The 24,165-nt window shown below is 39.2% G+C and overlaps 1 protein-coding gene across 9 annotated transcripts in view; it reads right to left on the bottom strand.

Moving 5' to 3' along the window:
• The window catches only part of Cdc42bpa (CDC42 binding protein kinase alpha), a 205,110-nt gene that overhangs the window by 41,721 nt on the left and 139,224 nt on the right, over window positions 1-24,165 (bottom strand). For all 9 annotated transcript variants that reach the window (XM_059280686.1, XM_059280685.1, XM_059280679.1 and 6 more), the window contains 7 exons: window positions 22,321-22,568; window positions 19,587-19,692; window positions 15,316-15,440; window positions 13,284-13,389; window positions 12,739-12,887; window positions 9,776-9,867; window positions 6,200-6,276 (listed from right to left, as the gene is read on the bottom strand). In XM_059280686.1, coding sequence (XP_059136669.1) covers window positions 6,200-6,276; window positions 9,776-9,867; window positions 12,739-12,887; window positions 13,284-13,389; window positions 15,316-15,440; window positions 19,587-19,692; window positions 22,321-22,568 — 903 coding nt within the window. The remainder of the gene's footprint in view (window positions 1-6,199; window positions 6,277-9,775; window positions 9,868-12,738; window positions 12,888-13,283; window positions 13,390-15,315; window positions 15,441-19,586; window positions 19,693-22,320; window positions 22,569-24,165) is intronic.

Genomic DNA, 24,165 nt, shown 5'->3' on the forward strand with positions numbered 1-24,165 from the left:
CTGCACTGCAGTAATATTCCCAAGTGACAGTGAGTAGGAATACTAAAGTCAACTACATCATTTACAAAAATGTTTTGATTTTTGAAAAACTGAAGTTTAAAAATTACCACTTTACTGGCAGTTAAAACAAAAATGTAGGTAATTCTCACAGGTTCTGGTTATCAGTGGCTTATTTAGATGCTGCTGTAGTAAAAAGATACAGGATTAGGAGTAAGAACCGACTCCTAGGTAGTTCTCTAGCAGTCATTTCCCTCAATATTTTTTACTTCCTAAACCAACAAAATGTTCTTCTAGGTGGCCAAATCTCCCAGGGTACATGGCTAACCAAGCAAATATAACTAATACATAATAAAATCAATAATAAAAGAAAACCTTTTTGAAGTATAACCTTACTAAGAACAAGCCTTCATAAATTCATTCAGTTCACAGGCTGATAATTCAAATCTAGTACAGATGGACAGACAAATGATAGCATTCCCATTACAAAATAGTTATCATATATTAAGATTAATTTGATAAATCCAAATATCTAATGGTTTAACTCTATAAATTTCAAAACATTTGTAGAACCAGGAATATTTTACAGACTTCTAACAGAGGCCAGCTGGGCTCATAGTCCAGTGAGTGCAACACTGACAGCTGAAATGCTTACTCACTATTAAACAGTCATCTAAAGTGATCTGTAATGCTAGTGTTACTCATGTTAATGTGACAACCTTCATCAGTCAGGAAGGATACAAGAATCAATGGCCATCCTCCTACCTCCCAGGTTCACCACAAACCAAGAAGTACTTCATCTCAAACGTTCCCTATCTAGGAACTTGGGAATAAAGGTGCTTGCTCACCATGAAGTTGACAAACAAAAGTTAACAAGTTGTACCTCACATGAATGTCCTTTAGTGCCATTTAACACAGTACATGTAAATCTAGCCAAACAGTACTGGATACCTACTGCTTCTCTGTGATGTGTGTGATGAATGCTGGGGCAGAGGCTGGCTTATAAAAGCCTTAGACCCTTCCACATACCGATTCCCCACCTGGGCATATCAGAATATGTAGGATAGGGGAAGTGGGTGAACACTTTAGGTCAAGAAGGAATGTTTTCAGAGTTAATAATGCACAGAAAGAATCTTTTAAACCTTGAAATTATCTTAGAATACATAGAATTCATTATTAACATTATCTTCCTAAATTCATACTATGTAAAATATTTAGGGAAATTCCTCTGATATTCATTAAATAAACACACCTACCTCACAATTTCTCCAGAACTGATCTATGCAAAATCTAGTCAATGAGGTCTACAAATTGCCTCAGCACTTTACACACACACACACACACACACACACACACACACATCAGAGTCTCTCTGGAAAACTCATTTACCTTGCATTTGAATAATTTAAAAAGCATACTTTAAAAAGGTATCTTACTATTTTAGTGGCTTAGTTGTATAAATTTACATGAAGGACATTCCTAAGCTCTGCGGCCAAAGCCAAAATGGAAGGAAAAGAGACAGCCGGGGAGGAGAGGAGTGGGAGCGAGAGCAGCAGCACATGCAAGCAGGGGTGAAATGACACACGGCACAGGGCACACAGCACATGCTCAGGGCTCTGCAGCCAAAGGCAAAGAACAAGAGCCAGGCGGAAGGCATTGGGCAGCACACAGTGTCAGAGTCTCTTACACGTCTGCCTTTGCTAGCTGGAGTACAGGACGGGGAGCGCTTCAACAGAGAGAGAACACCACGTTACACATATTCACAGGGAAGGTGCCAGGCCCTCTGTATCAACACATAGCATACAGACAAATGCACAGAGCCATTGTTTTGATACGTTCAAGTACATATATATTCAGGAAAGACTGTAGGATAAAAACAGTAAGGAAACAACTGCTCAGACGTGGTCTGAGACTGATGAGGTTTCCATTGGCACACTATCATGATCCACATGGCAACATTCCATCAAGGAAGTGGACAATTTCAAGAACAACAACAGATCTATTTAGTTTTGTTACTGTTTGCCATAAAATACTTATTGGAGCCCTAGTAACTCCCCCACAAATCACCCACAAAATATCTAATTAAGCAGCTTTGCTTTATACATGTACCTACCAACTCCCTACTCTTTCAAAGTTGACTAGAATGTTAAGAGCCAGATTAGGAGTCATCAGTAATGACAATATATAAAACAAAAACGAAGTTCTATGCTGTCCATGCTGACTACATCTTCACCTTGAGATCGTCTATGAGAGAATGTAAACAGACTGTGGGTGAGAACACTGGTAAAATCAAGACACCAGTGAAGGAGGAATCAGGACTGAGATTGATATTCTGGAGCATCTCAAGTACCATTTTATATGAGACTAAAATTTATGCCTCAACTCTGCCTACTGGAATAACCTATTTCTCCTGTTTGCCAGAATATGAGAAACAGACAAAACAAACTCAGGAAAAATCATGAATGGGAGAATGATTCTGTGTTGTTCTAAATAATGAAATGATAGTTTTAATAGGAGACGAGCAGAAGGTAAATTTGGAGGAACGGACCCGTGAGCAGCAAAAGTGAGAACCCTGAAGGTAACAGTGGGCCTGTGTGTGGAAGAAGATGGATGATATGTAGACACAACATCAAATTAAACTTGCAATTGTGCTTAACACAAACCGTTCTTCTCCTAAACATGCAAGTTGAGCTGCAATTAGGGTTAGTTCTTCAACATTCTCTTCTATAGTGATAACAGAAGACAGAGGGGATGATCAGAAGGATGGGATGTGGGAGCCTACTTAATACAAGAAAAGTCACACGCTATAAACACGATGTATAATATAACCAGATTTAGGATAAAGAATAATATAGATTCAATTATTCCTTAAAAGTCTAAATGCCTAACAATGGGAGCTAACGAACTTGGCTTTTATAGTATCTTGGATGTGGAACATGAAAATATCAAAGATTTAATGCTACTACTGAAACATAACTTTATTTGATTTTTAATGATAAAAATGAATGAATGGCTAACATTGAGAAATATGGTCTTAGTTATGAACAATAAACAAAAGAAACAAGAGGGTTATATTATAAAGTATAAATTAAGAATAGGATTTTTGTTTTGTTTTGTTTTTGTTTTTCGAGACAGGGTTTCTCTGTGTAGCTTTGCGCCTTTCCTGGAACTCACTTGGTAGCCCAGGCTGGCCTCGAACTCACAGAGATCCGCCTGGCTCTGCCTCTCGAGTGCTGGGATTAAAGGCGTGCGCCACCACCGCCCGGCAAGAATAGGATTTTTTTAAATGTGAGCTTAGTGCTAGCTCTGCCTCTACAATTCCAAAGAAGGTACTGTGGTTCATGTTCTTAGCAAGAGGAAAGCTAAGGAATAAAGATGGAAGAAAGCATTGAAGTGAAGTCACACTGGTAGACAAGAAATGAAGCTAAAGAGGAGACGAAGAGAGGAGAACCAACCTAGCAAGGAAATACCCTGAAATTCTTGAAGGCATTATATGATTTCTTTAAATGTTCAAACACTTTATGAGCGCAGTACTAGAGCATAACTATTTGTCAGATGATCAAATGCAGGCATTGAAGGGCCAGGTAATTCCTTACAAACTCCATGCTACAAAGTGGAATAGCCAGCTTATGAGCTTTATCAGAAACAGTAACAGAAGGACAGAAGGAACAGCAGCATCATGCCTTGGAACAGTCAGAACATGAAGCAAAGACTCAGGAGCTTTTGGACTCAGCTCCTTTTCACTGTGTACTAGGAATAATTCCCCTGCACTATTATAGAACTCAGCTCTACATCCAAGATGAGCTTATGCTGTGTACAGTGACTGAAGAATCAGAAGGAAAAAGAAGGGGAAATGGCCATGACGTGGGTGCACTGTCATTACATACGGAGGAGCAATCTCATAGTACTCCTGAGAGCAGGAGCCTGGCAGAGGGGACTCTTCCCAGATCTCTATGGAGAGGAGTTCATTCGTTTGCTGAAATACACACTGTTCTTAGGTTTACTATCCGAGTGTTTATGGGAAAGAAAAGGATGGAGGCAAGAGTTTGTAAAGGAAATGTGAAAACAGATTATTAGTAAAAAGAACTCTGTAATTTACTCAAACTTTTTCTTCATTCTTTCTAATGTGAATAATAAAAATACTACATTGTTTTAACATACCAAACAGCAGACTGCAACACATAATGTCACATTTTTTAAGACAATTATCTTTCAATTATATTATAGAATCACCCAGCATAATTTATTGTTTTAGAAACAACAACAAAAATTTCCATTTAGGAAGGAAACAGGTTTTGGTATATTTCCAAACATACCAAAAAGTCTCTGTTGTTCAGTAATTTGAAAAAAATTATATCAAGAATTTTTTTCAGTAGAAAATTATGCTGAAATCATCTTCTGAATATAATATTGTACTTTAACAAAATATTAAGAATAAAACATTTAATGAATTTTCCCTCAATTAAAAATATTTATTACATTATTTGCATTTAAACTCTTCCATATTTTAATTTCTGAAAAGTGCTCATGTTTAACAGGATACAAAATTCTATGTCAAGGATTACTAAGTCATCTAATGTGAAACAGAAAATGTATGTGATGGGCAGTGTAGATAAAAACGAACATATCACACATTTACTACAAAGTTCTAAATTACTAAATCTATAGAATTAATTCAGACAGAATATGCTAGTGCATCTAACTGATGGGGTATATAGTGCACATGTTAATTTAAAATCACTTTCCACATTAGAAGAGAAATCTGTCTGCATTAAAATTGATTATAGTCTTACTGTGTTATGACAAAACTACAAGAATTTCACTTTTTAAATGTCACTTTTCTGATTTCTCCACCAGAGATTTATTTTAAACCAACACAGAAACAGCAAGATGCTAAAAAGAAAAGGAGAAAGTAAAACAGAAACCATGAAAACCAAAAATGAACAATTCCTTACAAATAGTGACAATATTTAAGTAAGCATTCTAGTCTTTCTTGCAAAGAATGGAAACACAGAGATTCGCCAAAGGCCAAAGCAGTTTTAAAAGTGTTTCTTACTTTACTACATTTAATAATGATAAACTATTATATTTAAGATAAGAATGAAGCATTTAGCTCACATAAATTTCCAAGTGATATTTCTAAAACTGCATTACTAGGCAAATTCTTCAAATCAATTCACTGATCTTTTTTACTGAAGGATGCATTGGTTTGAAAATTAAAGACTTACGTCATCCAAAAAATCAATCAGTGAGGATGAGGAAGAAGAAAAGGAATCCTATTTAACGAATTCAGCAATAAAAAAATAGAAAATATGGATGAAGCAATTTAATATAAACAAATAATAAATCAAAATTTTGTAAAACAATTGAAAGGCAAATGACATTTGTTCAAATAAATCAATGAGAAAAGCAGTCACTGTTGTCAAGGAACCTAGGGTTACTTTTCAAAGGATGAGTCTTCCTTCCCCAAAGGGATGAAATTCAGCTACTGTACCCAAAGTAACAAAATGAAAGCTCTCAGGAAACCATTGATTATTAAATTAACAGTACACTTCTGAAAATAACAACTAAAATAGGTCATCAGAATCTCTGCTTCTAAGTCTTCCTGCTGGGACACAAGCGATGTGAGAGGGAACCCTGTCCACTGTGGTCACGGCCGTATTTCCAGCACTTAGCATAGCACAGAGATTCTGGATTTCTAACTGCTAAACAAGGGGATAACCAATAAGTTACGTTTTCTGGCATAAAACATACTTTGATATTATATTGACCTTTTTGCAGCAGAATGTTTAAATAATAAAGAATGACAAAGAGCTACATAACCACTATTTCAGAGTACATCTAACAAGAGTGTAGGCTAGCACTTTTATCAAAAGGCAGTATCCTTAGCATACTTCTTAAAAAGGAACTGACCAGGAACGAGGGCCAGCAGTGAGCTACTGTGAGCACTCATGCTTTCTCTGTTTCTTAGGGGGCTGAACCTGCTTTAGGTCTAATAACAACTATAGGTTTCAGACTGTCTGAGATGCTTTTATTATATACAAGTGTGGTCATACTTTCCATAAGAATGTAGACATATCCCTCCCTTACATGTTTCTATTCACTTATTTATATGAGTCTAGGTTCTCTTATGCAAGTCAATTTTAGATAGCAGAGTGAATTGTTTTAAGTAGACCAGAAGGAATTCAGAGCAGCCACTTACTTCAAATTGATCCAGAGCATCGGTAGGCGTATTCAAAAATGCCAAGAAAGAATGCTGTGAGTCTTGGTGCTCTATACCTAGAAGACAGCAGCGACTGTTTTTAAAGTAGAGCAAGTCAAACCCATTTTCATGGGTAACCATTCCTGTCTCAATCTATTCAAGCATTTAAAAATAAAACTACGGTTTCCAGGCTTCTTGTACTAACTTCACACAGTTAAAAAAGAACAAGATACAGTAGTGTTTCCTAGACTCAACAGTTAAGTTAGACTAGTTTCCATGATAGTCCTCTGAGTCAATAGTTAACCAATTCTTTCTCCATCTAGTACAGTGGTTCTCAACCTGTGGGTCACAACCTATTCAGAAGTCTAATGGTCCTTTTACAGGGGTTGCATATCAGATATCCAACACATCAGATATTTACATTATGATTCATAACAGTAGCAAAATTATAGTCATGAAGTAGCAATGAAATAATTTTATGGCTGGGAGTTACCACAACATGAGGAAACGTATTAAAGGATTGCAGCATTAGGAAGATTGAGAACCACTGATCTAATATATCATAATAAAATAAAATATAATTTTTTAGGCAATTTGAAAAAAAAAAAACTAGAAGCCTGTCTTTCTAAACTCATTTACCACCCAAACAAGGTTCCTCTTTTGAAATACTTTTTAAAAAATAATCTTTTCAGAATTTACGAAATATATCTATTTTGTAAATAACACAGTGATAAAATAAGTATACTTAATTAATTTCCCATTTCAGGTATTAGCTTACGAAAGAATGAAGAATCCAAAATTCAGTTTTTCTCAGGTGATTTAAAAAAAATGAATATATACCTTTTGGCTATGATAGTAAGTTTGAATACATAATCTCCAAACAATTCTCAAAGATAAAAATGATGATACACACTGGGGAAGATATGGCAGAAATAGCCCCTCACACAGTTTAGAAATGTTTGACATTTTGTGTCTGTGAGTGTTTTCCTTCATGTGTCTGTGCACCACATGCATGCAGTGCCCCTGGAGGCCAGAAGAGGGCGCGAGAACCCTGGAGCTGGAGTTACAGAATGTTGTGAGCCACCATATGGGTGCTGAAGAGTAAACCTAGTCCTCTAGTAAAGCAGCCAGTGCTCTGAACCGCTGAGCCATCTTTCTAGCTCCTATTACACAACTTTGACTTTTCTATCCTGAAGAGTTATCAACTGGTTTGTGCTTCTCCCCCCAGTGGCCTTTAGCACTGGGCAGGTATTCTCTGATCTATAATTGTGTGCATTTACAGGTCCGAGGTCAGTTGTCTTGCTTTACTGGTCTCCACTTTGTTTTGAGAGTTCACATCTATCTGGTCAGAAGGGCTGGTCAGTGAACCCCAGGGTTTCCCTTCATCTCCAGTGCTGAGGTCACAGGGATACGCTGCCCCCCGGATGATGGGAATGTGGGGCTCAGAATCTGAACTCAGGTCCTCGTGCCTGCAGAGTGAGCATTTTACCCAGCGAGTCATCTCCCCATCACTGGTTTACCCAGTGAGTCACCTCCCCATCACTGGTTTACAATGTGCTTCTTAATATTATTTTAATATATCAAAGTTCTCAAATAGGCAGTTCAGGAACTTATTTAGTAAATAAATATTTATTATGAGTCTACTACGATTGCTGAACTGGTTCCGCAGCTAATGCTCTTGCTGCCAAGCCTGAAGACCTGAGTTCAATCCCCAAGACCCACACGGTGAAAGGGAACTAACTCCTAAGAGCTGTTCTCTAACCTCTGTATGTGTGCCATGGCATGCACACCTGCCCCCTCCATACACACAAATAAATGCCTTTTTAAAAGAGCCTATTTTGTAGCAGATGCTGTCCTAGATACTGGGGGTAAAATAGTAAAGAAATCTTTGCCCTTATTTTGTAAACCTATTTAGAAAGCACATTATATTAAGTTGTAACATAAAGAAATTTTATTTCGCAGTATTCTGAATAAAAAAGCCTTTAAGATGTTTTTGTAAAGCAATGTGCTATAAACTTAAAAAATCTTTTATTTTTACGTTTAGATATAATCTAAAAATAACACAGTCAACTTGATGTGTCAGGTTTTTGTTTTGTTTTTTTTTTTCGAGACAGGGTTTCTCTGTGTAGCTTTGAGCCTTTCCTGGATCTTGCTCTGTAGACCAGGCTGGCCTCGAACTCACAAAGATCCGCCTGCCTCTGCCTCCCGAGTGCTGGGATTAAAGGCATGTGCCACCACTGCCCGGCATGATGTGTCAGTTTTATTTGGCACAGGTTATTCTTGTTGATTTGCTTTTAGGACCACAAGGCCACACATGTGTTACATAATGTTTCTCTTCCTTAATATGCCTCTACTCCACTGTTCATGAATTAAAATCAAGCATTATCATTTTATCAGAATGGCTTATCCTTTTATTGTGAGTTCCAATTCACTTTTGTTCATCAAGAAAGTCAATCAACAACAAACAAAAATGTAACATCAAGTACTGTAGTGCCCTATGTGATTACTCTGTTCTCCAGAGTATAAGTGGGCATAGAGACCCAACCAGTTTTATTCCTCTCTGTGTTCTGGAGATAGAAAATGACAGAGTAACCCTTAGCCAAATATAGAGCCAATCAATTAATCCAGTAATTGATGATAGCCTTGGTCAGAAAAATGGATTTTGGATAATTCCATATAAAATGACCCTTTACTAAAGTAAGTCACATTCTGAGTTTATTTTTTATTAAATCATCACCCTCTTAATGTTCACATTATAGAAAAATTGCATAAGAAGCTAATATCATAGGGTTATGACACACTCTGAGCTAATGCCACGTGAAAAGAAAAATGAAAGTTCTCAAAAAAATGCTAAGAAGATCTTGGAAATCACTGAGGACAAGGAATGTAATCATCAGACTAGAAAACACAACCAACACCCAACTCATTCTTCATTACTGAAACAATTAATATTGATTTAGTTAGCTTTAGTTATTTTATATGGTTTCCTGACCATCCATCCTGTACCCATACGATTTTGTAGATTGCAGGCTCACGAAAAGTCTTAATAAAGTAGTTCCAGCACTTAGGGGAAGGAGCAAGAGGATTCTAAATTCAAGGACACCACGGACTACTCAGCAAGACTGTCTCCAAAACAAGCTCCCCTTTTCAAGTTTCCTCACTAAGTTCTGATGCTAATGTACATCACCACTGCTGAAGTGACTACCTCACATGATGACATGAGAGAACACTATAAATACATCACAAAATGCTTTAATCCCAATCTCAAAAGTTACTCATGAAATACTTTGTAACCCTGAAATAACAGTCAAATTTATGGCAAAGTGGTCACTTCCATAACTAAAAATTCTTAATCTAGTGTAATACATAGTAGCTCAGTAGTCTGCATGCATGTGTGTGTGCACGTGCGCATATATGTGTACACATGAATGTGTCTGTGCGTGTGTGTGTGCATGTGTGTGGTATTTGCATGCATGTATGGTTGCTAATGTAAGGAATTCTCCATCTATACAGTAAGCTGACTCTCACGAAATAAAGGACATTCAGAACAGTCCTGACACAAACACATTCTCATACCCTTTTCAGATCTAAGCTCTTCAGTGTCCTTTATCAGCTGCTCAATTTCGGACAACAGTTCCAAGTTCTTCTTCTCTGAATCTTTCAGTTTACTTAAATAAGCGGGAAAAGGAAAACAGTCATTAATTCATTTTGTGTAGCTCAGCTTATTTGGTTTAAATGTCTGTGAGGCTAAAGTAGAAGACCGTAAACTACTGCACGCAAGACAAATGCAGCCTGCCACCTGCTATTATACAGACGCGTTCATTTCTGTGAAGAAGATGGCAGCCAGGGCTGAGACGCAGTCTAGGAGAGAGGACTCGACTGGCATGTGCAGCACGGGAAAACCTAAGGACAGGAGAGCTGCTGCTGTGCTGGGACCACAGAGCTGAGCAGAGGAGGAGTCTACACGGGCCTTTACAGAAAGAGCTCGCTGACCCTGAGCTAAATTATTCCATTGGACAACATTATGCTGTTAGACCTTGTTCACGTAGCACCATGTAACTAGAGCATACACATGAGTTTCTAGCTTTCACTCCGACTCAGCTCTGCACAATGAACAAATGTTAGAGTATCCTGGGTAATGTAACTAGAGCATACACATGAGTTTCTAGCTTTCACTCCGACTCAGCTCTGCACGATGAACAAATGTTAGAGTGTCTTGGGTAAAGGAAGAAAAAGATAACACTTATTCAAATTACACTACTGAAAATGACATCCAGTAGTTCTTTATACAAGGTTTACTTCATATTCTCCAGAAAAATTTCTCTTTCAATGCTTCATAAGCATATTTAAGTAAAACATATTTAATTTGTGTCTGCGTCATTTACAACAAAAAGGTCATAATTCAACAGGAGTGTGTGTGTTTGTCCTTGGATAAGAAAATAATAACTTCAGCTTAAGTCTCAAGGCATCATGCCACTTAAAACCAAATTTGTAGCCCTGTGTTTCTTCTCATGCTTTTGGAAGTTTTGATATTTTTGAGCCAGATGGATTTTTTAATTTATAGTTTCATTTTTAATGTGAACTTACTGTTATTCCACTGTTATCCACTAACTGATTTTTTCTAAGATTTATCTATCTTTATCCACAAGTATGCATCTGTGCCTGTATGAGTTTATGTATACCACATGCACGCAAATTCCCTAAGAAGGCCAGAATATTTGCATCCTATGGAACTAGTCACAGGCAGTTGTGGGTGCCTGATCTGGTTGCTGAAAAATCAAAACTTTGTGCCCTGCAAAACAATTAAGAATGCTCAATTACTGAGCCATCTCTCCAGTCCTGTGACTTATTTTTGAACCATCTTTATATCTAATCCAGTTACAATTTTTCACTTTATCATTTCTGTATCTGCAATAGAATTTGCTGCTGTTGTGACAAGAATTGACAGGTATGTTTACTAGCTAACTGCCCTGGATACTAGAAGTTTGCTTATTTTAAATAAATAAAGGAGCCTGGAAAATAATTATTTCTTAATTATTTCACCATTACAAAACTTAACATCTCGAAAAAACCAAACCAAACAACCCCCCTAAAAACCAAACAACCCCCACCCCAAAACTTAACATCAATAAAATGACCATTTGTAAAAGCTCTATGGAGGAGGCTGCAATTTTCAGATGTCTGTATTCTGTTCTGACAGTGAAGTTGTATTCTATACAGAATGTGAGAGTATTTCAGATTTAATAGAATAAAAATTGAGCCAACTAAACTTTACAAATAAGGAGAAAAATAAAGAGTGAAATATTATTTAAAAATAATAAACCATCTACGGATAAGCCTAAAGAAAACAAGGCTGTGTGAGACTTTCACTAGAATTACATCTTTTCCTTTTCAAATCTGCACAGCTTTTTCTGGCCACCACTTTGTGTGCATTTGTCTGGGTGTGTGTGTGCGCTTTGTGTGAATTTGAGTGTATGTGACTGGGTGTGTGTGCACTTGTGTGCATTTGTGTGTATGTGTGACTGTGTGTGTGTGTGTGTGTGTGTGCATTTGTTTGCATTTGTGTGTGTATGTGTCTGGGTGTGTGTGTGTGCACTTTGTGTGAATTTTTGTATATGTGTTTGGGTATGTGTATTCACTTTGTCTGAATTTGTGTGTATGTGTCTGGGTGTGTGTGTGCACTTTGTGTGCATTTGTGTGTATGTGTCTGGGTGTGTGTGTGCACTTTGTGTGCACTTGTGTGTATGTTGTCTGGGTGTGTGTGTGCACTCTGTGTACATCTGTGTGTATGTGATTGGGTGCCTGCACGAATGTGAAGGGCAGAGGTCGGCACCAGGTGTCTTCCTCAACAGCTTTTCACCCTAGTCTCAGAGACGATATTTCTCACTGACTTTGGAGTGCAGTGATCTGACCAGGTGTCTACTGAGCCATGGGAGCCCTCCTGTCCCTGCCTTTCCAGCCTTGGGATTCTGGGATTACAGGCAGATGCCATGGCTCCAGCTTTTTTTTTTTTTTTTAAACCTTTTTTAAAGATTTATTTATTTATATGTATACAGTGTTCTGTCTTGCATGTATGCGGCAGGCCAGAAGAGGGCACCAGATCTCATTACAGATGATTGTGAGCCACCATGTGGTTGCTGGGAATTGAACTCAGGACCTCTGGAAGAGCAGCCAGTGTTCTTAACCTCTGAGCCATCTCTCCAGCCAGCTTTTTTTTTTTTTTTTTTTTTTTAAATGTGGGGATCAGAGCTCAAACGTCAGGTCTTCACGCTCACAAGGTATGCACTTTACTCACTGAGCATCTCCCCAAACCTGCTCATCACTTTTGTTGGTTGGGGGCAGAGCTGGGGTCAGATGCAGGCCTGGGCATGCCAGGAAGCACTGTACTACTTACTAGTATTCCCAACCATGTGGTCATCACTTTTTGTTTAAAAAATACATACAAAACAGCAGGCAGGCAGCTAAACATGCAACTTTGTTCCAAATACTTTCAACAAACTTATAAACTATTGTAATAGGACTAAATTATTGGTCCTTACCATTCTGTTATGATGTTAGATGCTTTAACTTTATTTAGCTCTTCCTGGATGGCCTGCTTAGCTCTTATTTCTGCATCCAGAGCTGATTGTAACTCCAGTCTAGCTGACATGTCCAGTTTTGCAAAACGACGCATTTTCCAGGGCATATCCTATAGAATAATATGATTATGCTTTAGTTCTTCCTACTTTATTCTGAACATTTAAATTTTATAATACAAGTGAATCTAGAAGCTACTTTATATCACTGAAACTGGCAAGCAATTTGTGAAAATGCATTTTTCATCAAATCCAGAAATAACAGTAAATATGTATAAATGAAAATAAGTAACTGGTTTTTCTTCTCAGCTCCTTCAATAATGGCTAGCTATAAAATAACAGCTAACAGTGACATTTTATATTTTCTAAAACTGGAAAAGACCTAAACTAACTTATTTCTCATGACAACTCCTGCAGCAAGTGAAAGCCTGGGTAACTGGTCGTTAGATATATTGTGTGCTTCCTGCTCTCTGAAGAGGTGAGCGTCCAGGTAAGGTGGCAGAGCTTACTGTTGCTCGTGTCCCCAAGCTGGAATTTCTCAATGCTTCTAATTCTTCTGTCATTTTAGAAGCTAAGGCCTGAAGATAGCCTCGCGCATCCTTTTCGTCACTCACCCTGGAACACACACAGATGGACATGAAGTACAAAGTCAAAGACAGAAAACCTGAGTGTTGTATGTAAGTTAAAGTTTCACTGAGAACTAAGTCCCAAACCCTAGATACTTAAAGAACCCTTTCAATCACCCTGAACCACAAATGATAACTCTTTAGATCTCACATTGAACAAGTGTGAGGTTTTCTGAAGACTACTAAGATTTCTCCTTATGTGGATTCTGACATTTTCTCTCACAAAAAACATGCATACTTTCTTTAAAGCTGATGTAAATTGGATTTAGGAAATTTAAAGTACAATATTCTGCAGAAATGAGGGTTATGCTATAACAAAACACTCCTGTTTTCTAAAAGTATTAATAATAATAATAATAATTAATATTAATAATAATGAAAAATAAAGGATAAATCTTAATAAAGTTTAAGTCCAGTTTCTAGTTACCATCTTATGGTTATGCAGCTGATAAAAACCATTGATTTTAGATAGAAAATTTGTTAAATCACAAATTTAAAAAGAGGGTACAGTGACTGAGGAAGAAGCCAACCCAAAGTCGACCTCTAGCTTATACATGTGTGCACACGCGCATATATTTTTTTAAAAAACCAATTTCCTACTGTTGAAATTTCTAGTTATTTCAAACTGAATCGTGGGCCAATAAACAAATGCACCATAATGCTTCACTGTGACATTTAAGTCTATTTCATTTATGTTTCTTCCCAGTACTTTGTATTTAGCATCTTAAGTTGGCAGTTATTTTTCTGCAGTGTTTAGATGATGCTACTCTTTTCTTCTGGAAGACCAAGAATTTGAGGTCAGCCTTGAGTATATGATGAGAACTGTCTTTTGAATGAATGAGTTACTGAATGAATGAATGAATGAATGAATACAGATTGCTTCCTTCATCAGGATCACTTCCCGTTCTCCTAGTCACTGGAAAACAGAGAGGTGGTCTAGAATAACAGGTTTTAGAAAAATCAGTTAATAAAGCAATTTTTCAGCTCTATCTTTTGTTATTTACAGATCCATGATCAATTTGGCTAAATGTTAAAACGGTTCTCTTTAGAAATGTAAACCCAATGATGTGGATATAAATTAAGCATTAATGAACTAACAGTTGTATTTTTTGGTAACAGAGTAAATTTCTACAATCTGGGCACATCTGCAAGCATTAGTTACCAGAAGAACTCTAAGTTAGGTCAGTATAGATATATTTGGGTTATCAGAGTAAAGTTACTTAATACATTTTATTCATGTTTGATTTAAAAAGGATGTTAGGAATTTGAAAAGGGAAATTGAAAACTGATTAAGCTAAAAATTAATAACAGGAAATTAAAATCCTCAATAAATAATTAACTGGTTTGTAGATACATAAAGGAACTATTTATTCTGACGTAAAGTTAAATGGGTAAAGATTTAAATAAATACAAAAGTTATTAGGAAATAAAAGTCTTCACTGGGATTCCGCTTTCTCCACACAGTATAAAATATGCAGATTTTTATAAGCATGTAGTGAATCAAGACAACAAAATTCATAGGCCAAATAATCAAAACTAGTCCTGAGAGCAGAGGAAATAGTGTGTGAGGCTAAGCCGCAGTCTCTTAAGGTTTTAAAAATGCCATGCCTGAACTGATATACTTGCAAACACAGTATTGTTCACCTTCTACATTTTCTCAGGCTATCAGTTGCTTAAAGTAGTCAAAAATATGCAGTTTTGACCTTAGAAAAGAATATCAAAAGCAAGTGGATGTGTTTCTTGAGTTCTTTAAAGGCTTACCTTTCCCATTCTTGTAAAGTGTAAAGTAACTTACTCTCCACACACACAAAGAAGAGGAAGGGTGTTAGGACTTCTCACAGCCCACGTCCCCCAGCAGCACAGCCCCCCCACAGCAGGACAGCCCCCCCAGCAGCATGTCTGGAAGAGCACTCACCACTGGATTATCTCTGTGATTTGGGCTTCCCAGTGAGCAACTGATTCTTTCTTGTCTGCTAGATCCTTGACCTCTTCTTCTAAGTGCTGGTTGCGTACACTTAAGTTCTCATACAGCGTGGTCAGCTGGAAGGCAGTGTGAAGGCATGAGTGGCTTTTAGCAACAGGACTTCCCAGGATTTAGACACCTGTTGTTCCATCTAATAACACATAATCTTCCACTAAAAGTGTATGTCTTTTTATTATTCCACACTACACTGAAGACAGAATTTGGGAATAATGAGCACTTTGAATTTTCCTGCTTTTTTTTGGTTTTCCTCACACCTTACATGAAACTGGTTCTAATTATGAATATTCTTCATCTACTTGAAAAAACATCACCCAATCCCCAGATAACAACCTCTCTTCCTTCTCCGCCCCCCCCCCCCCGCTCCACAACCTCCTTTTTCTGCAATTGCCATGTTAACTTTAAAAAATTTTATAAAGAATCACAAGCACATACAAAAATGTTTTTTTTTTAGTCACCATGTGGATGCTAGGATTCAAACCCAGATCCTCCAGAAGAGCAGCCAGGGGATATGTGACCTGTGACCCAGGGGATATGACCCCCTTTTCTGACCTCCGTCAGCACTGTGTGCATATGATACACAGACATGCAGGCAGGCAAAACATCCATGCACATAAAATAAAAATAAAGGCTATAACAAAATAAAAGGAAATTGTACACAAATGAATACCAGTCCAAAAGAACAGAGAAAATGAAATAAAATAGATAACGTACTTAACAGTAAAAAAATGGATGCTGTAAGTGAATTCTCATGAGCCCAACACCCAACTTCACGACTACCGCACCTCAACAGCAATCTCTTGTCATTTGTTCTCCAGGAAAAAAATGTATTTTAATCATATAAACTTCTTTGTAAAATATATTCTTTTAAAATGATGCTCTTTCATTTTAAATATAAACATTTTGTACCTAACTTTAATAAACTTGGGTCTGGGGAGATGGCTCCGTCAAGAAATTTTTGTTGTGCCAGCATGAGGACCTGAGTTCTGGGCCTCAGCACACATGTGAAAAGGCCAGGTGTGGCCGGGTACACCGGTGTCTGTAACCCCAGCACAGGGGTGGAGGAAGAGGACCACTGCTGCTCACTGGCCATCTAGCCAAAGCAGTGACTCCCTCCAGGTTCAGTGAGAGACGTTAGCTTAAAAAAAAAAAGGGACATTTACTGAGGAACACCTAGCTTCTACTACACCCACCTGTGCGTGCACAAACACACACATATATATCACACACACAAATGTACACACACACCACACACAAATGTACACACATATACAACACACACAAATGTACACACACACACCACACACAAATGTACACACATATACAACACAAACGTATACATATACACCACACAAATACTTTAAAACAAACTTCCCATTGTTGAAATTTCTATTTATTTCAACATGCTAAAAAAACAAAACAAAAAACCAAAACCACCCAGGTTGGTTGAGTTAAATCATGATCCACTGAGAATGTGTGATATGCCTGAAGTATTTTATTTCCAGGTTTCTTTCTGAAACCTAACATGTAACATTTGACTCTGGCAGTTACTTTTTGCGGTGTTTGGAAGGTGCCCTTCTTTTCCTCCTGGATTGCTTTTCCTTTCCCTCTCAGAGCTCAGCTTCCAGTCTTTCACCCCGAGCACCATATGCCTTCTCTGGCTGCTTTTAGTATCCTATGTCATCTCCTGCTTTGGGCAGGTCCATGACTGACAACCTTTATAGGTTTTGACATTTAAAAATGTGTGCCTGTTTACAGACACACACACACACACACACACACACACACACACACACACACACACACACTTTGAATAATTTAGGCCATTAACTCTTCAAATATTGTTTCAGTAACAGTCTCACTCACCCTCCTTTCGGGAAACCAATTATCTGCATGTTAATTCTTTTTATCATTTCATCATCTTCCACACCTTTATGCTCCCTTTTTGGTTTGGTTTGTTTTTGGAGCCCTGTCCAAATCTAATCGCTTTTACTTAGTTAGCTGTTATTTACTGGTCTGTTTCTAATATGCTGCTAAAACTTTCTACAGCGTACTTTGGTAATTTAATTTTTCAAAATTCTGTTTGATGATTCTGCATCAACTCCAGTTATTTGTTGAAATTCTTCACCCTGTCTCCTTGCTTGAACATACAATACAGTTATTGGAAGGTCAGCTTATGAACACTGCAGGCGGAGAGCTCTCACCCTTCTGTTGGCGCTGACTGCCTCGTTTCCCTCCCCTCGGTCAGCTGGTTCTGCTGTTTTACCTCCTCCTCCTGCTGCTGCTTTGTCGGTATCTGTCGGGGTCTGTCGGGGTTTGCTGCCATGCACGGCAGTTTTTCCATGCATGTCATACATTACATGTGGAAATTTTCTTGAGTTAAAAACTCAGGCTATTGCATCCTTCCGCTTCCTGACAGTGGTCCCCAGCTGCCATTAGCTGCTGTGTTTCTCTCTTCCTTATGTTTCAGAGATCCTAGGTCAGCCTTTTTAACATGTAATGCTGATGGGGGACAATTCTTCCGAGAAAAGCTATTCACAGAACTGTTTCTGTGATGAGAAATCACACTGTCCTTAATTTTATAGGTCATCTTGACTGGGACAGAGGAACCCAGTTATTTGTTGAAATGTTATTATGAATATGTCTGTGTGGATATTCATGGATAAAACTGTTATTTATGTTAGCAGTGAGTACTGAAGACTGTCCTGTTGAACTGGGGCGGGCACACTCCAGGTAGAAGGGAACTCTGACAAGTCGGAAAACTCTGTTTTCAAGGAGAAACTGCAGCAGTTCTTTGACGACTGTATTAGACCAGCTCCAGAGGCTCCCTTAGACCGCCAGTGAATGAATGGACTAGACCAGCTCCAGAGGCTCCCTTAGACCGCCAGTGAATGAATGGACTAGACCAGCACCAGAGGCTCCCTTAGACCGCCAGTGAATGAATGGACTAGACCAGCTCCAGAGGCTCCCTTAGACCGCCAGTGAATGAATGGACTAGACCAGCACCAGAGGCTCCCTTAGACCGCCAGTGAATGAATGGACTAGACCAGCTCCAGAGGCTCCCTTAGACCGCCAGTGAATGAATGGACTAGACCAGCACCAGAGGCTCCCTTAGACCGCCAGTGAATGAATGGACTAGACCAGCACCAGAGGCTCCCTTAGACCGCCAGTGAATGAATGGACTAGACCAGCTCCAGAGGCTCCCTTAGACCGCCAGTGAATGAATGGACTAGACCAGCTCCAGAGGCTCCCTTAGACCGCCAGTGAATGAATGGACTAGACCAGCTCCAGAGGCTTCCTTAGACCGCCAGTGAATGAATGGACTAGACCAGCTCCAGAGGCTCTCTTAGACCGCCAGTGAATGAATGGACTAGACCAGCTCCAGAGGCTCCCTTAGACCGCCAGTGAATGAATGGACTAGACCAGCACCAGAGGCTCCCTTAGACCGCCAGTGAATGAATGGACTAGACCAGCACCAGAGGCTCTCTTAGACCGCCAGTGAATGAATGGACTAGACCAGCTCCAGAGGCTCTCTTAGACCGCCAGTGAATGAATGGACTAGACCAGCTCCAGAGGCTCCCTTAGACCGCCAGTGAATGAATGGACTAGACCAGCTCCAGAGGCTCCCTTAGACCGCCAGTGAATGAATGGACTAGACCAGCTCCAGAGGCTCCCTTAGACCGCCAGTGAATGAATGGACTAGACCAGCTCCAGAGGCTCTCTCATTCTCGACAGTGCCAACTGCAGCTGTTAGGACTTGTTGGAGTCTGTAACTTTAGCTAATTCATTGTGATTAGTAAGTCTCTATCTATACAGCCACATGTCATATATACACACACAAATGAGCTGGGTATGGTGGTGCATGAATGTAATCCCAGCACTTGTGTGTGTGGGGAGGTAAAGGCAGGAGGATCAATAAATTCAAGGCTAAATTCATCTATAAAATAAGTTCAAGGTTAGTCTGGGCTACATGAGACACCATGTCAAAAAAGGTGGTGATGGGGAGGGGCACAGGAGGGCAAAAAGATGAGAGAAGATAAACGGAGTCTGACAGCAATGGTGTAACAAGACCTTGTCACACAGACGCTGACACCTTGTGAGGAGGACCATTAAATGACACACAACACAAGGTGACAATAATCATGACTAAACCACAGTTCATGACACCCAGCATGTACTCGACCAAGGGAGATTGAATCACTCACCTTATCAAGTTCACTTGTTAACTTTTTATTTTCTTCCGTCAATAAGACTTTTTCCCGTTCATATTGTTGTTTGAACTCATTTTCAAATTCTTCCCTTTCACTTTGACTGGCACAATTCAAAACAGAAAAGCAGAAAAAGAAAGTGGATCAAAAGTTAACAAAAAATTATTTTTGTAACATTTATACAGCAACTACATAAGAATCAGACTGAAATATAGAACAGCCACAAAGAACGGAGTATGGTGGTATGTAAGGACAGGCCTCAAGAACAACCTCGCCAAGAATCTACAATGTGTTGGGCATGATAACGCATGCCTTTAGTCCCAGCACTCAGGAGGCAGAGGGATCATGGAATTTGAGACCAGCCAGGTCTGCATAGTGGATTCCAGGCCAGCCAGGGCTACACAGTGAGTCTCTGTCTTGATTTTTTATGATGTAAGAGTGATGGGCTGGCTTATTTAGTCATTTAACAAATATTTTTTGGTTATCTGTTATTTACCAACAAATAAATTCCTGTGAGTTTTATAAACAGGCCCTGCTTAGAGAGTTTACATTCAAGTGCAAGAGAAGAAAAATGAGTAAGTGAATTAATCTCAGATAGGTCATCATACACTGAGCCTGCAGCATGCCACTGGCCTCTTCCCAGCTACCTTCCTGTCAATGCCAGTGCCCCTCAGAATGCCCTCTCAGATGCTCACATCCTCTCCCAACATTCTCCCTGAGTACTTAATCATGTCGCCTGGTTTCAATTACTACCTACTACATCAGTGGTTCTTGGAATCCACACTGGAAACTTTAAACTGCTGTCTTAACATATCCCACACCAGTGTCTCCCAAGCATTTCACACCCAACACTCCCAACTCAACACAAAAACCAGACTCACCTCCCTAGCTGACTTCACCTGTGCCCACTTAGAATCTCTTCTTTTCTACAGGTAAAACTACACATGCCTGAGTAAGGCTGGTCTCTTCACTGCTCTACTACCTTCCTTCCAAGTCTACTGAATCATCTGTTGGGCCAATTTCTGTCAGATTACTACTGCGTTATCAATTCTACCTAGTAAACACCCACACCCACACACACCCACCTATACCACCACCACCACCAACAACAACAACAAAGAGCACAGTAACTGGAGGTAAACTTCTCCAGCTCCCATTTCACTGCTTGTTTGTGCAAGAACAAGTTCAAGCACTAGTGCTACTTGCACACTGCTCCACCGCTCTCCTTCAGGGCTCCCATGACCACTTTTCCACTGAGACTGCTGTTATCAAAGTCACATGACGCTAAGCGCAAGTGCCATTGTGTAGATCTTTTCACAATATGAGGTTATCTATACACCAACAGAGTTGACGCCCTTTCTTGATGGGGGTCTCAAAACCACACTTGCCCGGTTTTCGACTTATCGTTCTCTCTCTATTCACTTTGCTAGTTCTTCCTCATCTCCTAGGCTCTAAAGACTGCAATGCCCCAGAGTTCAGTTCTAGGACCTTCTATGCTCATTCACTAAATGATGGAAATCAGACTCATAGCATTAAACAGCACAGGAGAATGACACTCAAGATTATATTTCCACCCCTGTAACCAGCCTACTCCACACATCTACCAAGCAGCTGAAGTTCATTTACAGTGAGCTCTTAACATTCTTTGGCCTGAGGCCTGCTCAGCACACTGAACAGGTGGACTCTCCTTTGTACACAATGTTCTCACACAGTCGCATACAGTTCACACTCTATTTACTCTTCACTGGGACGTCACCTCAGCACAATCTCCTCCAGCCATCTCCTCTTCCCTTTTGTGCACAGAATTTAATCTTCTCATCAACGGCCATTTCCTTCTTCCTGTCTGTTCTTAGCACAGATCATTATGTACTGTGCTCTACACTTCCTTACAGTCTTTATTGTCTCACCAACTGAGAGCAGGTTCCAGGAGGACAGACTTCTGAGGTCAGTCTGTTCACTGCCATACCACAGTGCGTACAATAGTTGTCAAGAATGCACCAGACTGCAAAAATGTGGGCTTCCAATATAAATAATACAGGATGCACGACAATAAAAATCTATTCAGTTGCCTGAAACCTAGAACCTGAGTATTACTGATATTCCTCCTGCTCTCTCTTCTCATAGATGCTCACATCTGTCCTGCAGATTCTGTCTTTTCAGCAGAATTTCTGAATCTATCACACTTTCTTCCAACTTCAGTATCACCTATGGACTACTACCTCATTATACAGCTGGATTCCTCTGGATCCTTCCAATCATTCTCTACAAGGTAGCAAGTGGCCATTCCAAAATGTAAGTACTATCACGTAACTTTCCTTACATTCATTCACAAATTTGCTTGTGTTTTGCTTTGTTTCCTATCTCATGTCTTACCACTCTGTTTTTCTATGTGTGTATCTGCCACAGTAAGTAGCACTTGTTGTCTGAATGTGTGACACTTCCTTTCCTGTGAGTCTCAGCCATTCGGCCACCTCTGCCTGGACACCCCCCACTTCCTTCTTCCTAACTCTTGAGGTCCAGCTCAGATGCACTTCTTCCTGGAAAGCCTGGAAGGCCCTTCCTGCACCTCTTGCATCTGCTTCCATCCTTACCCCTCCTCTGCTGTCTTTCCTGCGCACAATGTTGTCCCTGCTGGAGCTTGCCAATACCTATTGCCTGAGTTTCCCAGGACTTGGCACACAATATATACTTAGCAGATATTTGCTGGATGACAAAATAATTTGATTCTTACCTTTCTCTTCTGGTTTTCTCCAATTTGTCTTTTAAAACCATAATTTCTTTGTTGAGAGCAAGTTGCTGGCCTTCGGAGTCATGCAGCTCCTTCTTCAGGTTTTTAATCTCACTTGCATGTATTCCTTCTCTTTTAGATATTTCTTCTTCATAAAAGATACTTTTCTTTTCCAAGTCAGTCTTCAGTTTAGTTATCTCTTGCTGATGTTCAATGCTGCATATTCCTGGTGAGTAACTAATTTGTTTTTGCTATATTCATACAAAAGATTAAAGAAACAAAATAAGAAGTAACTCTTTTCTATCAGGGACTATATATGCATATCATCTCTTTGTGTGTGTGTGTGTGTGTGTGTGTGTGTGTGATACACACACACACAAAGATGGATATGTAAGGCTACTATTTCTCTGTCACATATTACGAATACTTTCCTCAGTTTATATTATTTTATGGTCTATGTCTCTGGTAATTTTGAAAGTCTGCACACTAAGGTCAGAGATTAATCTGAACTTTTTATTGGCATTTATATGATTTTCTTGTTTTAAATTTGTTCTGGTTTGCTCCCTAGTGCTATGATAAAGACTATGACCAAAAACAACTTGGGGTTTACTACATCCTATAGGCTAAAGACCATCATGGAGGTAAGTTAGGGCAGGAACTAAATCAGAACACAAAGGAGTGCTGCTTACTGGCTTGTGCTCCATGGCTTGCTCAGCCTGCTTTCTCATACCGCCCAGGACCGCCTGCCTAGATACCACCTCAAGTGATCTGGACCCTCGCACATAAATCATTAACCAAGAAAATGCCCTCTAGACTTGCCTCTAGGCAATCTGACAGAGGTATTCTCTCAATCGAGGTTTCTTCTTCCCAGACGACCCTAGCTGTGTCAAGCTGATGAACACGAACCAGCAAGACATTTAAATATCTGTCGAGGATTATTGTTGATATATATATTATATATATATAGTTGATATATATATATATATATATATTATATATATATATGGAAAAAACCTAACCTAACTGCCTTCTAAATACTTAATTTTATAGCTGAGCTATCAGCCCCCATTGCATCAGTTTCTTTATTCGGTGGGTGGTGGTTAATACAGAGACATACTCACCACTGGTCAGTACAGAGAGTAACAGACAGTGGAGTGCTCAGCCCTAAATGTGACATCTCTATCATACCCTCCCCATAAGGCTTGGAGAATACCAAGAAAGAGAGGGAGGAAAGTCTGTAAGAGATGGACATTGGGAAAGACTACTTCAAAACAGTGTCCTGGACACAACAGGGCACGTGCTCATGAACTCCCAGCAGCCCTGGCTGCTTGCACAAGACCTTCCCAAGACCAAAACTCCAATGCAGATCAGGGAGGGGATCATAAGGCCCCACACTTAGTTAAGAAGCTACTGGCTACTGGGAGAAGGAAGCAGTTGCTTCTGGTCAACTGCCTTTGCATGGTGGATGGCCTTATACCTATGTACATGCAGGCAGCTTTAGTTGGACTCAGTAGGGTAATGAAAAAAAAAAGACATGAAGTTGGCATGGGAATTCAGTGAGAAATTCTGGGAGGAGTTGAGAGAGACAGGATGGATATGACTAAAATATATCGTATAAATGTATGAAATTCTAAAAAGTAAAAATATATTTTAAAAAGAGAGAAGAAACAGAGTCTGAAGGCTTTTTTAGTTACTGTATGAAACATAAGCAGAAACACACAGGCCAGAAATTGCAAGAGTTCCTGAGTTTTTAGTTTCTCAGGGTCATTCTTTTTTCCTAAAGTGTTGTCCAAATGTACAGCAATAGAATTTTTAAAACTAAAAGAACATATGAGTGTAAGCGTATTG

This window comes from Peromyscus eremicus, chromosome 15, assembly GCF_949786415.1.
Source record: "Peromyscus eremicus chromosome 15, PerEre_H2_v1, whole genome shotgun sequence".
Lineage (NCBI taxonomy): Eukaryota > Metazoa > Chordata > Mammalia > Rodentia > Cricetidae > Peromyscus > Peromyscus eremicus.